This window comes from Eumetopias jubatus, unplaced genomic scaffold (assembly GCF_037043125.1).
Source record: "Eumetopias jubatus isolate StellerSeaLion01/CBP00866 unplaced genomic scaffold, mEumJub1_p1.0 scaffold_2, whole genome shotgun sequence".
NCBI lineage: Eukaryota > Metazoa > Chordata > Mammalia > Carnivora > Otariidae > Eumetopias > Eumetopias jubatus.
Window position 1 is genome coordinate 101,246,197 of NW_028274808.1, and position 16,995 is coordinate 101,263,191.

A 16,995-nucleotide genomic window follows, 5' to 3' on the forward strand; every position below is an offset into this window, starting at 1 on the left:
GCCCCCTTCTCCGCCCGCATTTTGCGCATGTGCGAAGCGGAGCAAGCGGGCTGCCCAGGTGGGTCTGGTCGCTAAGATACCAGAGGGAAAGTTCTGCTTAACGGTCGGCTAGGAAAGGCAGAGCGTTATTCTATTGGTAGAGAGTAGAGAGAGAGGGCGGGCTTCAAGCGCCTTCTTTTTTTTACCATTGGGTAAAATAACTGTCAATCAGTAGGCAAGCCTGGGTGGGCGGGGCTGCCTGAGAGAGTGGCTAAAGCTGCCTTAGCAACGGTTTCTGAACTGTGTAGACGGCAGTTGGGCTGCGCGGCTGGCGCCTGAGACCCGGAGGTCCCAGCTGAGGGCACCGGTTGGTGACATGGTGAGTGCCAAGCCGTAACCCCTTGCTGGGCCGGGGCTAGGGCTGAAATTTCAACCCGGAGCAAGGAAGGAATTTTTTTTTGGTTTATGAAATGTATTATTCACCCCCTGATCCTCGAGTGTCATTTAGTAACCCCTCCTCTCGTGGCCAACTAGAAGCACGTTGCCCGTGGCTCTAGGGACGCAAGAGCGGGCCTCCAGTTCATTCGTTCCTCGTCGTCGCCGCCAACCGCGATAGGTTCCGTGATGGAAACAGAAACCACTGGTTAGCCAGAAAGGAATTGAATACGGAGAATAAGAGGCTTAGAAACTGTTGGAGGGTCCTCTAGGAAAGAGGTCCTGAACTCTGAAAAAGTGGCCAGGGTAGTTCCTCACTCCGCCACGTTTGGGGAGGTGAAGGTTCTGAAGGCTGGAACTACACACCTGTGTATCTGCCGTCCAGGGACCAAGAAGCCGCCGCCGCCACGTGAAACCCACGTGAAACCGGAGGCGAGGCGCACAGGACCGTGATGTCCAGTTGCCATCTCTGCTGCCACTGCTTCTTAACCCGAAGCTGGAGACAAGATAGTGAAATGAGGCTGCAGAAAAACCCCAGGAGTAACTCTGTGACCTTGCTTGTTAGCGGGAAAATGGCACATAGCAGGAAGATGACCTCCACCCTACCTGGATACTGATAATTGGCCCAACTTTTACTCTTACTCCGATCCCTGGAGTAGTTTTTCACCTGGAAAATGTAGTTTTCATCTCTCAGCTTCTGCAATATAGAAAAGTACGCTAAAATAGGTGGGCGAGTGTATTATGTTTCAAGCAAGCATATCCCACAAAATAAATTTTGTTATGAGACAGATAGGCCTAGATGAAAGGTGTGCCTTAGACACTACTTTTTAGATATACCAAGTAAGGCTCGTACTCGTACTTGGACATAACATCTGTTGGAGCATGCATGCCTTTGCCTCTTCTCTCTCTCAAAAAGCACTAGTTTGGGCACCTGGGTGGCTCAGTTGATTAAGCATGTGCCTTCGGCTCAGGTCATGATCCGGGGGTCCCAGGATGGAGTCCCACATCAGGCTCCCTGCACAGCGGGGAGTCTGCTTCTCCCTCTGACCCTACCCCCTCTCGTGCTCTCTCTCACTCTCTCATTCTCTCGAATAAATACATAAAATCTTAAGAAAAAAAAGCACTAGTTTGCAAGAAAAATTTAAGTGGTAGAAAGAACCAGGCTTTCCACCAAGATATTAATAACTAAAAGCATAAATATTAGCAAAGGGAAAAGGGAAATTGCTGATAGTCATTATATAGTAGGGAATAGGTTCTTGAATATGCTTATTTATTATCTTTATCATCAATGATTCTGGTTCTGGTAAGTTTTCCAGTTACATAGTTTTTCATGCACATGTGTATTTATTACAGGCATCCAACTACTGCACAGGTTCAGACCAAGGGAAGAAAAGAGCAGCAAAACTTGAACTGAATGAAACCCAAAAGCAAGAAATTAAAGAGGCCTTTGATTTATTTGATGTTGATGGATCTGGAACCATAGATGTGAAAGAACTGAAGGTTTTGAAATTACTTCTAATTCTAAGACATTTTAAAAACCATCATTTATTTGTGACAATCTTCCAGTCTTTAACAGCAGCTGTCTTAAAAGCTTGATATAAAAACTCATCAGTGTGGACACCTACACCTTCAATATATATACCTGCCTTGTACTAACAAAATAGTATCTTGTTAGGCATTTTATTCTTGTTTTATGAATGAGTACAACAAAACCCAGCATGTGACAATGACATATCCTGTGGCATAGTAGGACTGGAACCTAAGCCTCCTGACCTGACTTTCTAGGTTTATGCCTTGTCCATAGTGAAAAAGAGAAAATCTAGTCATTAATAGGTCTTTTAAAACCTAGGAATGAGAATGTGACGTATTATAATTTATTTGCTTCCTATTTCAGATTGCAATGCAAGCCTTAGGATTTGAACCAAAGAAAGAAGAAATAAAAAAAATGATAGCTGAAATCAACAAAGAAGGAATTGGCACCATTACTTTTGAAGATTTTTTTGCCATAATGAGTGTAAAAATGGTATAGTAGTGATTTTGTTTTTCAAAGAAATACAAGCAATAGCCTTCTACATTTTTTTTTGGCTGGAACAATCAGAGGTTTCATAGAGGAAGAATTGGAACTAGGTCTTTAAAGATGGGTAGGATTTAGGTAGATAGGAATAGCAAGATTAAAGATGTTTTCAGGATAGTGATGAAGACTGTCCAGTGTGGAGAAGGTTGTTAGGAAATAATAAGGATATATGGCTGGATAGAGAGAATAGGGTCAGAATTTTGAAGCCTTGAATTCAACAAACATCTCCTGAGTGCCCGTTTTTGCCAGGCACTATTCTAGAGAGCATTGGATGAGACAACCTCCCTGTTCTCAGAATTTAGAGCTTACATTTTTCATAATGGTTATCAGTTACTGGTGTTAATAAGAGATACATTCTCTTTATCAACCTTGCCTCTTCCACTTTAACAAACCCTGAATTTAAGATACCTTGAGAGCAAATGTGAGTGCATTTGGAATAATTGTTAAAAGTTATACCAGTGAGGTTTCTAGAGGGGAGGAAGGTAGGGGATGGGTTGGCCTGGTGATGGGTATTAAAAGAGGGCACATTCTGCATGGAGCACTGGGTGTTATATGCAAACAATGAATCGTGGAACACTACATCAAAAACTAATGATGTAATGTATGGTGATTAACATAACATAATAATAAAAAAAAGTTATAGCAGTAAAGTCAGAACTCAGCTATCTGGTACATTGCTACTCTAGACCTCAAACACCCCATAAGTCCAATTCGATAGAATAAATGAAAGATTAATGACATTTAATTGCTTCTGTTTTTAAAGAGTGAAAAAGATGAAAAAGAAATATTGAAGGCTTTCAAATTATTTGATGATGATGATACTGGAAGCATAACACTAAACAATATCAAGAGGGTTGCTAAAGAACTGGGGGAAAATTTAACAGATGATGAGCTTCAGGTAATTTTTTATTTTTATAATTATAATTTACATGTATATAAATCTTAATTTAGTTGGTCAAATACATTCAAAATATGTGTATTTGAATATTAATTTATATCATTCATTTTTAATGATTTCACATATATTTATATTTTGTTTTACAGGAAATGCTTGATGAAGCTGATCGTGACAGGGATGGAGAAATAAATGAGGAAGAATTTTTGAGAATGATGAAAAAGACCACTCTTTATTAATACTTTTTTTATTCCTTCTGGAAAGTTGTTAACAACTTTGTATTTGCTACACAGTTCCATCATATCTGAATGTATTTTCAATTTTTAGTTTATATGCACAAATTGGTCTCTTGATGTTTAATCCATGTGAGAAATTACATGTTTCTACCAATATGTTGTTAAATCTGCAGCATCAAGAAACAAAGGAAATGTAACGATTTCTGTGAACCATGGATCCCAAACCAGTATTAATTCCAACTGCTACTTTTAAAGCTCCAGGGTCTGAAGACTTAGAATTTTTTTAAGTTTAATGAAATTGACCCCACATCCAAATGAATTTGGCAAAAAAGCAATTAGTTTCCCTATTATTTTCTTTTTGTGCAACTCTTTAAAACTGATAAATATTTGCTTTTTAATCAGTTACTCAGATATGTAAAGTATTAAATAAAATTTCCTAGCAACTGCATTATTTGCTAGTTTTCCTCTTATAAAGAAATGCAAAGCAGTATTTGTACTACCTAGATTTTCCTGTAAGTTTGACCCTGCAAGTGAGTTTTTAATACCTCTGCAAGGGAGGTGCTAGGGATTTTACATATGTTATCTCAATGTTACAATTTGGGGAAGCTGGTAGTATTAGCTCCATTTTACTACATATGAGGAAACTAAAGTTCAGAGAACTTAAAAATTGCTCAGTTGTTCATAGATAATAAATAAAACATAGATTCTAAATCTTGTATCCTTATGCTTCACTATGCAGCTTCCCTATGGATAAAAAATCTCAGGGTAATTTATGTGTATATTTTCTAACTCATTTAATGTTACGACTCTTGTAATTTAACTTTGTTTTGTTTTGTTTTTATGAAAGAGCCAAACTGTTGGGAAAGGCAGTCTCAAGATACAGTCTTTTGATCTCCCACTGGGTCACACAAGACTGGGCCTTGGGCCTAGAACACTTCTTTACCAAGAGACAGTCTCTATAGCTTATGCTGGAATAGTCTGTGAATATCTTTCCATTTCAGACTCCATATGTACTTTTTTCTGCTTAACCATGTGTATAATATGGTGCCTGTGTGTGTATCTTTGGAAACCCCACTTTGGAAAGGTGATGTCCCCTTCAGAGAGGGTGGGGTCCTTTTGCAGCACAACAAGATGGCTGTTTACAAGCCAGTTGCCCTCTATTGGCTTCTGGGAGGGACCTGCTGGCCATGGGAAACTGACATTCACTACTGAAACTGATACTGCTCTGTCTTTTCTCTATATGAATGAAGCATTTTTCCACCCAGTAGTTGACTGCATTGTGTTTTCCTTGGCAATTAAACTGATACCAAGATGCACTGGCAGAAGCTCTCAGGTTTCTGCTCCTGATAATAGGCAACAGATGCCACTTGCTGGATACAAACTCTTCCTAAATCTAAATAATTGTCTTTGGAGCAAGAAAGGATTATAGAAAATGTAACTTTAATTGCCCCACCTAGTTCATTTTTAGCTCAACTGAAATGAAGACTCAAGGTTTTGTCAATACGAGAGGTTTATTCAATTGAAACTATAATGGTATATATGCTTATGCTCATTAAGTGTTTCACAGTATCTTTAATTCCTAATTATGCAGCATTTCCTTCTAGGCTAAGACATAACTATTAAACATGCTTCATATGTGAAAATTATGGCCTTTAAGTTGTTAAATGATTTATATTTTTAAGTGGGTAGCATACTTAAAAATACACATGAACAAGTTCAAAGAGTTCTAAATATACATGTACAAGTTCAAAGAGTTCCTTCTCATTCAATCCCCAGGTCTCCCCAGGACAGAATGTCCTTTATCACTACCTCTGTTCAACATTGTACAGAAGTTCTAGATAGTACATTAAGGCAAGAAACAGAAAAAAAGAGATCAGAAAGGAAGAAATAGGAAGGAATAAAATTCTATTTGCAGATGACAGTATATACATAGAATATCCCAAAGAATTTGGAGATTGCTGGATGCAAAGTTGTTATGCAAATACAAATATAAGCACAATTCTATTTTTACAAACCAGGTATGAGTAATTAGAAAATGAAATTTAAGAGACTATTAATAGTATTAAAATATAAAAATCTCATCACTGAATCTAATGAAGATACACAGATCTTCAACCTCAAAAACTATAGAAGTGTACCGAAGAAGACCTAAATAAATGGAGGAATATTATGTTCATGGATTGGAAAACTCAATATTATACAGATGTCAATTCTCCCTTTATTGATCTATAGCTTATAGTGCAATCAAAATCCTAGCCTATGTGAAACTTGACAAGCCTAAAATTTATATGGAAATTTAAGGGACCAATAAAGAAAAAGGTGAGAGGCTAGCTTGCCTGACTATCAAGATTTATTGTACGGTCATAGTAATTAGAATAGTGTGGTGTTAACTAGGATAGACTAATGGACCAATGGAATAGAACAGAAAGTCCTGAAACAGACTCATATGTATATGGCCATTGATTTAGGATACAGGTAACTGCAGAGTGGTGGAACATTATAATAAATTGTTCCAAGTCAATAGGATATCCAAAAAGAATAAAAGAAAACATGACCCCAACCTGACACTATACATAAAAACTAAGTCTAAATTATTGTTGATCAAGACATGCAAGGTAAGAATATATGACCATGACCTTGAGATCAGATTCCTAATTAGGAAACAAAACCCACTAACTTTAAAGAAAAACACTGATAAATTGTACTATAAGAATTTCTCTTCATGAAAGGAGAGAATGAAGACATAAGCTATAAGTGGAAAAAGATACTTTCAATAAATCTACCTGACTAAATACTTGTATGTAAAACATAGAACTTTTATAAAAATCTGTAAGAAAAAGCCCAATTTTTAAAAGTGAGCTAAAGACTTGAGTAGGCACTCCATAGAAAAGGATATGGAAATGGTCAAAAATATGTGAAAAATCAATCAAAATAAGGAAAGTAGTTGGCTGAATAATGGTCTCCAAAAAGATTCATGTTCTAATCCCTGGAACCCATGAATGTTATATGACAAAAAAACAAAAAACAAAAACATAAAAACCCCACACAAACAAAAAGCAACTTTGCATTATGATCAAATTAAGGACTATGAGTTAGATTTCCTGGATTATCTAGTGGGCCTGAAATGCAACCACAAGTATCTTTATAAAAGAGAGGCAGAATTGATTTTGTATCCTGCCACTTTACTGAATTCCTGTATGAGTTCTAGCAGTTTTGGGGTGGAGTCTTTTGGGTTTTCCACATAAAGTATCATATCATCTGCAAAGAGTGAGAGTTTGACTTCTTTGCCGATTTGGATGCCTTTTATTTCTTTTTGTTGTCTGATTGCTGTGGCTAGGACTTCTAGTACTATGTTGAATAGCAGTGGTGATAGTGGACATCCCTGCCATGTTCCTGACCTTAGGGGGAAAGCTCTCAGTTTTTCCCCATTGAGAATGATATTCGCTGTAGGTTTTTCATAGATGGTTTTTATGATATTGAGGTATGTACCCTCTATCCCTATACTCTGAAGAGTTTTGATCAAGAAAGGATGCTATACTTTGTCAAATGCTTTTTCTGCATCTAGTGAGAGGATCATACGGTTCTTGTTCTTTTATTAATGTATTGTATCACATTGATTGATTTGCGGATGTTGAACCAAACTTGCAGCCCAGGAATAAACCCCACTTGGTCATGGTGAATAATCCTTTTAATGTACTGTTGGATCCTATTGGCTAGTACTTTGGTGAGAATTTTTGCATCCATGTTCATCAGGAATATTGGTCTGTAATTCTCCTTTTTGAAGGGGTCTTTGGTTTTGGGATCAAGGTAATGGTGGCCTCATAAAATGAGTTTGGAAGTTTTCCTTCCATTTTTATTTTTTGGAACAGTTTCAGAAGAATAGGTATTAATTCTTCTTTAAATGTTTGGTAGAATTCTCCTGGGAAGCCATCTGGCCCTGGGCTCTTGTTTATTGGAAGATTTTTGATTACTGCTTCAATTTCCTTAGTGGTTATGGGTCTGTTCAGGTTTTCTATTTCTTCCTGGTTCAGTTTCAGTAGCTTATACATCTCTAGGAATGCATCAATTTCTTCCAGATTATCTAATTTGCTGGCATATAGTTGCTCATAATATGTTCTTATAATTGTTTGTATTTCTTTGGTGTTGGTTGTGATCTCTCCTCTCTCATTCATGATTTTATTTATTTGGGTCCTTTCTCTCTCTCTCTCTCTTTTTTTTTTTTTTTGATAAGACTGGCCAGGGGTTTATCAATCTTATTAATTCTTTCAAAGAACCAGCTCCTAGTTTCGTTGATCTGTTCTACTGTTCTTTGGTTTCTATTTCATTGATTTCTGCTCTGATCTTTATTATTTCTCTTCTCCTGCTGGGGTTAGGCTTTATTGGCTGTTCTTTCTCCAGCTCCTTTAGGTGTAGGATTAGGTTGTGTATTTGAGACCTTTCTTGTTTCTTGAGAAAGGCTTGTATTGCTATATACTTTCCTCTTAGGACTGCCTTTGCTGCATCCCAAAGATTTTGAATAGTTGTGTTTTCATTTTCATTTGTTTCCATGAATTTTTTTTTTAAGTCAATTTCCTGGTTAACCCATTCATTCTTTAGTAGGATGCTCTTTAGCCTCCATGTATTTGAGTTCTTTCTGACTTTTCTCTTGTGACTGAGTTCTAGTTTCAAAGCATTGTGGTCCAAAAATACGCAGGGAATGATCCCAATCTTTTGGTACCGGTTGAGACCTGATTTGTGACCTAGGATGTGATCTATTCTGGAGAATGTTCCATGGGCACTAGAGAAGAATGTGTATTCTGTTGCTTTGGGTTGGAATGTTCTGAATGGCTAAAATTAACAAGTCGGGAAACGACAGTTGTTGGCGGGGATGCGGAGAAAGGGGAACCCTCCTACACTGTTGGTGGGAATGCAAGCAGGTATAGCCACTCTGGAAAACAGTATGGAGGTTCCTCAAAAAGTCAAAAATAGAGTTACCATATGACCCAGCAATTGCACTACTGGGTATTTACCCCAAAGATACAAATGTAGTGATCTGAAGGGGTACATGCACCTCGATGTTTATAGCAGCAATGTCCACAATAGCCAAACTATGGAAAGAGCCAAGATGTCCATCGACAGATGAATGGATAAAGAAGATGTGATATATATATATATATACACACACACACACACACACACACACACACACACACACACACACACACACACACATGGAATATTATGCAGCCATCAAAAGGAATGAAATCTTGCCATTTGCAGTGATGTGGATGGAACTGGAGGGTATTTCACTCATATGTTGACTGAAATAAGTCAATCAGAGAAAGACATGTATCATATGATCTCACTGATATGAGGAATTTTTAATCTCAGGAAACAAACTGAGGGTTGCTGGAGCGGACGGGGGTCGGAGGGATGGATGGCTGGGTGATAGACATTGGGGAGGGTATGTGCTATGGTGAGCACTGTGAATTGTGTAAGACTATTGAATTACAGACCTGTATTTCTGAAACAAATAATACATTATATGTTAAAAAAAAAAGATAGTAAGAAGGGAAAATGAAGGGAGGGAAACTGGAGGGGGAGACGAACCATGAGAGACTGTGGACTCTGAGAAACAAACTGAGGGTTCTAGAGGGGAGGGGGGTGGGGGATGGCTTAGCCTGGTGATGGGTATTAAAGAGGGCACATATTGAATGGAGCACTGGGTGTTATACGCAAACAATGAATCATGGAACACTACATCAAAAACCAATGATGTAATATATGGTGATTAACATAACATAATAAAAAAAAAAGAGAGGCAGAAGGACATTTGACACATAGAAGAGAAGGTAATGTAATCATGGAGGCAGAAATTATTGTTGCTAGAATGGCATGGATGCTCATGAACATTCTTAAGTGTTTCACAGTATCTTTAATTCCTAATTATGTAGCATTTCCTTCTAGACCGAAGAAAAATAGAATTACTAAAGATCTGATGAAGCAATGCACCTATAAGCCAAGGAATGCTGGTAGCTGTCAGGAGCTGGAACAGTTAAAGAATAAGCTTCAGGAGGGACAGTATCCTGGCTGGCACCTTGATCTGGGCCCAGTAAAACTGATTTTGAATTTCTGGACTCCAGTGCTGTGAGAGAATAGATTTCTGTTGTTTTAAGACACCAAGTCTGTGATAATTTGTTACAACAGTCACAAAAAATTAATACATGGGCAATACAAGTTAATAGCATCCTGAGATAGCACTATAAATCCAGCAGAATGGGTAAACTAAAATAATAATTCAAAGTGTTGATAAGTATGTGAAACAGTGGAAATTCTCAACTACTGCTCTATATTGCTTCAACTGTTTTGGAAACAGTTGGCGTAATTCAATAAAGATGAACATATGCATATGTCACGACCAGCATGTATTTCTACTTACATACCCAACAGAAGTATGTGCTCATGTGTGCCATGAGACATACAAAAAATGTTCCATGGCAGCAATATACATAATAGTCAAAAACTGAAACCACTCTAAATGTTCATCAACAGTTAAATGTATAAATTGTTATGTATTTACATAATGGAATGCACATAGCAATGAAAAAAATTCACCTACATACAGCCACATAGATGAATTGCAAACAGCATTGACTGAAAGAAATCAAGAACAAAAATATATGTTCTGCAGAGATGCCATCTCTATAAAGTTTAAAACCATAGAGTTAGAAGTCATGATAGTGGGAAAAAGGAGGAAATAGGAGGAAGGAGGGGGTTTGCAAGGGATTTCTGAATTCTTGGCAACTTCATGTATCTTGGCTTATATAGTAATTACCTAAGTGTTTACATTGTCTTAACCCATTGATCTGTTTATTTGGCTTGTGCATTTGTGTGAGTACTGTATTTCAATAAAAAAGTTTAAAAAATCATTCATGTGCCCATTGTTAGGCATCATGATTTTGTGTCATTTACACTAGCAACATAGAGATAGTCCCAGGGTAAGGAAAATTGATCACTGACATATTAGAGAGGGCTGCCAAACATTCAATTGCAACAGGACCTAGTGAACCTTCATTTGTTCTCCACTCCTTATTAATCATCAGAGCCAATATTGGAAAGGAAAAGTCTGTAATGAACATGCAAACATTTTCAGCCAAATACATTTCTGTTACATCTTGGTTATATCCATTTTTATGCTAGTGTTGTATAATTATGCCCTTTTTACCCCTTGATCAATCTTGCTAGAGGTTTTGCCAGTTTTGTTAGAACTTTTAAAGCATGGACTACTGACTTTGTTTATCCTATTGTGTCTTTGTTTTCTATTTTATTAATTTTATTTTTATTTTACTTCCTCCTCTCGGTTTATTGGTTTTTTTGCTTTTTACTTTTAAGGTTACATCCTTCTGTTACTAATGTTCAGCATTTTTTTTCCCTAAGGGTAAAATTTTTCTTCAAATATCTCCTCTAAATATATTTAAATATGCAGTAAGTTTACTGTTATTTCATCCTAAGTTTTAAAATTTTTATTGATTTATTATTTGACCAATAAGTTATTAATGCAAGTGTGCTCTTTATTTTCCAAATATACAGGGAATTTTTAAATTTTTAAATGCTGCTTTTTGATAATGATTTATAGCTGAATTGCATTATTGTCAGGAGGTGTCATCTGTATAATAACAATTATTTGATAATTGTTGAAACTTACTCTTGTGTTTTTAAAACATGTTCACAAATTCTTTGATGTTCCTCCCAACAACAGAAAGAGTCCTCCTTTCCCTCCCTTTGAATATGAGTTGTTCATAGTGACGTGCTTCTAAACTAATAAAACGTAGTGAAGTGACACTGCAGGACTTGTGATAATAGGTTAGGAAAGGTGATATAACTTCTGCCTGGCTCTCTTTCCAAGCACCCAACCTGAGACTCCAGCCACAATGCTATGGTAGGTAGCCACATGGAACAACCACATGGAGGTATTCTGGGCATAGCTGAGGGTTCTAGCCCATGGCTAACACCAACTGCCAGACAGATAAATTATTAAGTCTTCGGATGGTTCCAGCATCCAGCCTTTGAGCCACCATAGCTGATTCCGAGTAGAGACAAGATGTCCCCACCCAGTCTTGCTTGAATTGTTGATTTGTAAGCAAAATAAATGCTGTTATTGTTTTAAACCAGTACATTTTGGGGTTGTTTGTTGAGCAACAATAGACTACAACATGCATCTTAGACTTCTTATAATTTACCTTTGATTAGTACTTCTACAATTCCCCCCAAACAGAATTTTACAACAGCTTAACTCCATTTCTCTTTCTGATCTATTGTGCTTTTGTCATGCATTTTACTTCTATTTATAATCAGATTATTATTATTTGTCTTTTATAAACCAGTCTATTTCATTTAGATTACTTATATACCCTTTCTGGTGCTCTTCCTTTATGCAAGCCTGTGGTTCCGTCTGGGATTATTTCTTCAGGCTAAATAAGTCTTTAGCATTTGTTGTGGTGAAGAGCTACTAGTGATAAATTCTCTCAGATTTTGTTTGTCTGAAAAGACCTTGATTTTTGCCTTCTTCCTTTTTTTTTTAAAGATTTTATTTATTTATTCATGAGAGACAGAGAGAGAGAGAGAGAGAGAGGCAGAGGGAGAAGCAGGCTCCCAAGAAGCAGGGAGCCCGATGCGGGACTCGATTCCAGGACCCTGGGATCATGACCTGAGCCGAGGGCAGACGCTTAACCATCTGAGCCACCCAGGCGCCTGCCTTCTTTTTTTTTTTTTAATAACATTTCTACTGTGTATAGAATTCTAGGTGAAATGATAGGAAGGTCTTTATTAAAAAACCTTTAACCTTTTAATGTCATTCCATTATGTGCTGATTTCCATAATTTCTGTTGAAAAGTGAGCTTATAGCTTTATTGTTGATTCTTTTTTTAATTTTATTTATTTATCTGACAGAGAGAGAGAGGGAACACAAGAAGGGGGAGCGGGAGAGGGAGAAACAGGCTTCCCACCAAGCAGGGAGCCTGACACGGGGCTCGATCCCAGGACCCTGGGATCATGACCTGAGCCAAAGGCAGACGCTTGACGACTGAGCCACCTAGGTGCTCCTGTTGGTTCTTTGAAGATAATGTGTGGGGGTTTTTCTCCTCTGAGTGCTTTCAAGATTTTTGTTTGTCTTGGTTATTAGCAGCATAACTATGATGTACCCAGGTGTGGTTTTCCTTATACTTGTATTCTACATGAGATTCATAGTATCTTAATTCTGTGGTTAGATGGCTTTTAATCAGCTTTGAAACTACTTTAGCCAGTATTTCATCAAATACTGTTTCTGAGCCATCATCTCCTCTTTCTAGAACTCCAATTAAATAAATGTATGTTAGACTTTATCACTTTTCTTCTTATGTCTCTCACACGCTTTTTGGTGTTTTCTATCCCCCTTTCTCCCTGTGCTTTAAACTAAATATAGTTTACTGACTTGTTTTCCAGTTTACCAGAAGTTCTCTAACAGATTCCAGGTCTCTGTTGAAATTATCCATATTCTCCTTAGGTTTACTGAACACATAAATTATCTTTATTTTAAAGTCCCTGTCTGATTACTTCAATATCTTGTCTCTAGGTTGATTTTTGTTTTTCTTTTAAATTGTGGTTTTTAGTTATTTGGCTCTTTTTTTTCTTAGCTAGATATTGTGGATGAAAAATTGGAGAGACTATAAATGTTATCATCTTCTTTCACAGAAGGTTACGTTTTCTTCCAGGAGGTATATAAAATATAGGAAAATAATTTTGTTTTTTGAGAAATGGTTTTCATCATTATTAAGGATTTTCTATTTCATGTTTGCCCTTACTCCCAGATGTGATACTTCTGCATTGACTGAAAGCCCAGGGTACTTACTGACACAGCTCTGCTCCCCTTTATCTTGCCTGGGCTTGAACTCAAATTTGAATCCCTGCTCTGTGTAATTTTTCTTCCCAAGTGCTAGATACTTTGGCATTCCGAAATTCCAACCTGTTTCTCCTTGAGCTCAATAAGATTCCTGCCTTTCTGCTTGGGGCCTATTTCTCCCGTTTGATTGTTATAGTTGTTTATTTATTAAGTTTTTATTTAAATTCCAGTTAGTTAACATACAGTGTAATATTAGTTTCAGGTGTACAATAGAGTGATTCAACACTTCCATACAATGCCCAGTGCTCATCACAAGTGAGCTCCTTAATCTCCATCACCTATTTTTCCCATCCCCCACCCCCTTCCCCTCTGGTGACCATCATTTATTCTCTATAGTTAAGAGTCCATTTCTTGGTTTGCCTCTCTCTCTCTCTCTTTTTCCTTTTATTCATTTGTTTTGTTTCTTCAATTCCACATATGAGTGAAATCATATGGTATTTGTCTTTCTCTGACTGGCTTACTTCGCTTAGCACAGTACTCTCTAGCTCCATCCACATTGTTGCAAATGGCAAGATTTCATTCTCTTTTATGGCTGAGTAATCTATTATTCACTTCTTTATCCATTCACCAGTTGATGGACATTTGGGCTCTTTCCATAATTTGGCTATTGTTGATAATGCTGCTATAAACATTGGGCTGCATGTATCCCTTTGAATTAGTATTTTTGTATTCTTTGGGTAAATACCTAGTAGTACAATTGCTAGATCATAGGGTAGATCTATTTTTAACTTTTTGAGGAATCTTCATACGGTTTTCCAGAGTAGCTTCACCAGTTTGCATTCCCACCAACAATGTAAGAGTGTTGCCCTTTCTCTGCATCCTTGCCAACACCTGTTGTTTCTTGTGTTCTTAATATTAGCCATTCTGACTGGTGTGAGATGATATCCAAAGAATTTATAAAACTCAACATCCAAAAAACAATCCAGTTAAAAAAAATGGACAGAAGTAGACATTTTCCCAAAGAAGACATGTGGATTGGCCAACAGACACATGAAGAGGTGCTCAACATTATTCATCATCAGGGATCTTCCCCTATTTTTTTGAATTGGAAAATGCCCTCAGGGAAAAAGTCATGATGAGTATGGCGCTCCTTTCCAGTGCTTCTCTTCTCTCAAGGATTGCAGCTTTTCCTTTCCAATCTTGCCTGAACTGGGCACTTTCCTGTTCCCTCACACAGTTTTTTTCATATAGTAGATTTTATAGTTGTCTTCAATAGGAAGATGAGTTCATCATACCTGAATTAGAAATATCAATATTCTTTTCAGGAAAATAAATCTTATGGATCACCCTGGACTGGCATTGGTAGAGATTGCTGGCTGAAAGGCCAGTTAAGAGGCTACTACAATCATTTAAACAAGGGATGGTGAGGACCTAATGGATAGCTGCATTTGGTTTGGGAAAAAAAGAGGCATGATTCAAATCTTTCATTCTTGCTATCTTATTTTCATTCACAGAACTCTGATGAAAGAGTAATATTAAGTAACAGTTACTGAGTTAGGCACTGTTCTACCTCCTGTACATGGACTTTCTTAAATCCTTTGCCTATGGATCCTATTATTATCATTCTGATTTTACAGACAAGAAAACTAAGACAGAGATGGTTTAAGTGACTGGCTCAAAGTCACAAGGACAATAAATAGCTCATTTGGACTTTGAGTCAGGCCTGCTGGCTCCATCCTCTGTGCTCTTTTTTTTATTAGAAAATTTCTTTTATTTTTTATTATGTTATGTTAATCACCATACATTACATCATTAGTTTTTGATGTAGTGTTCCATGATTCATTGTTTGCATATTAACACCCAGTGCTCCATTCAATACGTGCCCTCTTTAATACCCATCACCAGGCTAACCCATCCCCCCACCCCCTCCCCTCTAGAACCCTCAGTTTCTTTCTCAGAGTCCATAGTCTCTCATGGTTTTTCTCCCCCTTCGATTCCCCCCCTTCATTTTTCCCTTCCTGCTATATTCTTCTTTTTTTTTTTTTTAACATATAATGTATTATTTGTTTCAGAGGTACAGGTCTGTGAGTCAACAGTCTTACACAGTTCACAGCGCTCACCATAGCACATACCCTCCCCAATGTCTATCACCCAGCCACCCTATCCCTCCCACCCCCCACCACTCCAGCAACCCTCAGTTTGTTTCCTGAGATTAAGAATTCCTCATATCAGTGAGATCATATGATACATGTCTTTCTCTGATTGACTTATTTCACTCAGCATAACACCCTCCAGTTCCATCCACATCGTTGCAAGTGGCAAGATTTCATTCCTTTTGATGGCTGCATAATATTCCATTGTGTGGAATATACACATCTGCTTTATCCATTCATTTGTCGATGGACATGAAAGTGCTCAACATTGCTCGGCATCAGGGAAATCCAAATCAAAACCTCAATGAGATACCACCTCAGACCAGTCAGAATGGCTAAAATTAACAAGTCAGGAAACGACAGATGTTGGCGGGGATGCGGAGAAAGGGGAACCCTCCTACACTGTTGGTGGGAATGCAAGCTGGTGCAGCCACTCAGGAAAACGGTACGGAAGTTACTCAAAAAGACGAAAATAGAGCTGCCCTATGACCCAGCAATTGCACTACTGGGTATTTACCCCAAAGATACAAATGTAGGGATCCGAAGGGGTATGTGCACCCCAATGTTTATAGCAGCAATGTCCACAATAGCCAAACTATGGAAAGAGCCAAGATGTCCATCCACCCTCTGTGCTCTTAAGCACTGTGCTCTCATCATTCCTTGCAACAGGTGTTATCTTTTAAGTGGGGGAGGTTGATAGCCCATATTCCAAAGGGAGAAAAGCAGACAAATGGATCCAGTGGTTCCTAACACTTTCTGTTATTGTTTGGAAAAGTGAGTGGAGTAATACTTAAGGAAAGTGATAAATCCAGAGAAGTGAAACCAATGAAAAAGATGAATCTGTTTTTCTTTTTTAAATGAAAGAATAGATTTAAATCTTTGTAGCTTAAAAAGTAGACAGTCATGAGGTGGCCAAGAGTAGGCAGTCAAGGCAAGTGGAATAACTTGGAAGATCAGAGACTGATTATAGTGATAAAATTTATTTGATATTTTATATATGAACATTTCCTTCCAAAATAATTTTCCCTTGCTTTCTTGGTGATGACTCATTTCTACCAGAAAATTTTAAGTACAACTTTAAATATTTGTTGGATGAATGAAAGAGGGAAGTACAATTCTAAGAGTAAGAGCTCATGTTACTTCATCTTACCCACTGGACTCAGGGGGTTGGTCATACACGATGGAGGATGGCAGTCACCCCACTAGAGGGCGTTGAGGTCTTATCTCAGTTTGGTGAATGAAGGTGTGGTTTGATTTATGCTTATTTTGGTAGTTTGATGTAAATCAGAGAAGGATTTAAGGAAAGATCAAAATTAAAGATGTAATTTATCTAGCACAATTTGGGGAAAGATTTACAGAAATTGTAT

At 37.6% G+C, this 16,995-nt stretch overlaps 1 protein-coding gene across 1 annotated transcript; it reads left to right on the plus strand.

The window, feature by feature from the left end:
- Positions 1 to 282: 282 nt before the first annotated feature.
- Positions 283 to 3,622, plus strand: LOC114208279 (centrin-4-like). The gene is made up of 5 exons (XM_028102350.1): positions 283 to 358; positions 1,768 to 1,914; positions 2,309 to 2,437; positions 3,252 to 3,386; positions 3,533 to 3,622. The coding sequence occupies exons 1-5, from the start codon at positions 356 to 358 to the stop codon at positions 3,620 to 3,622; spliced, it is 504 nt and encodes a 167-aa protein (XP_027958151.1). The 5' UTR covers positions 283 to 355.
- Positions 3,623 to 16,995: the final 13,373 nt, after the last annotated feature.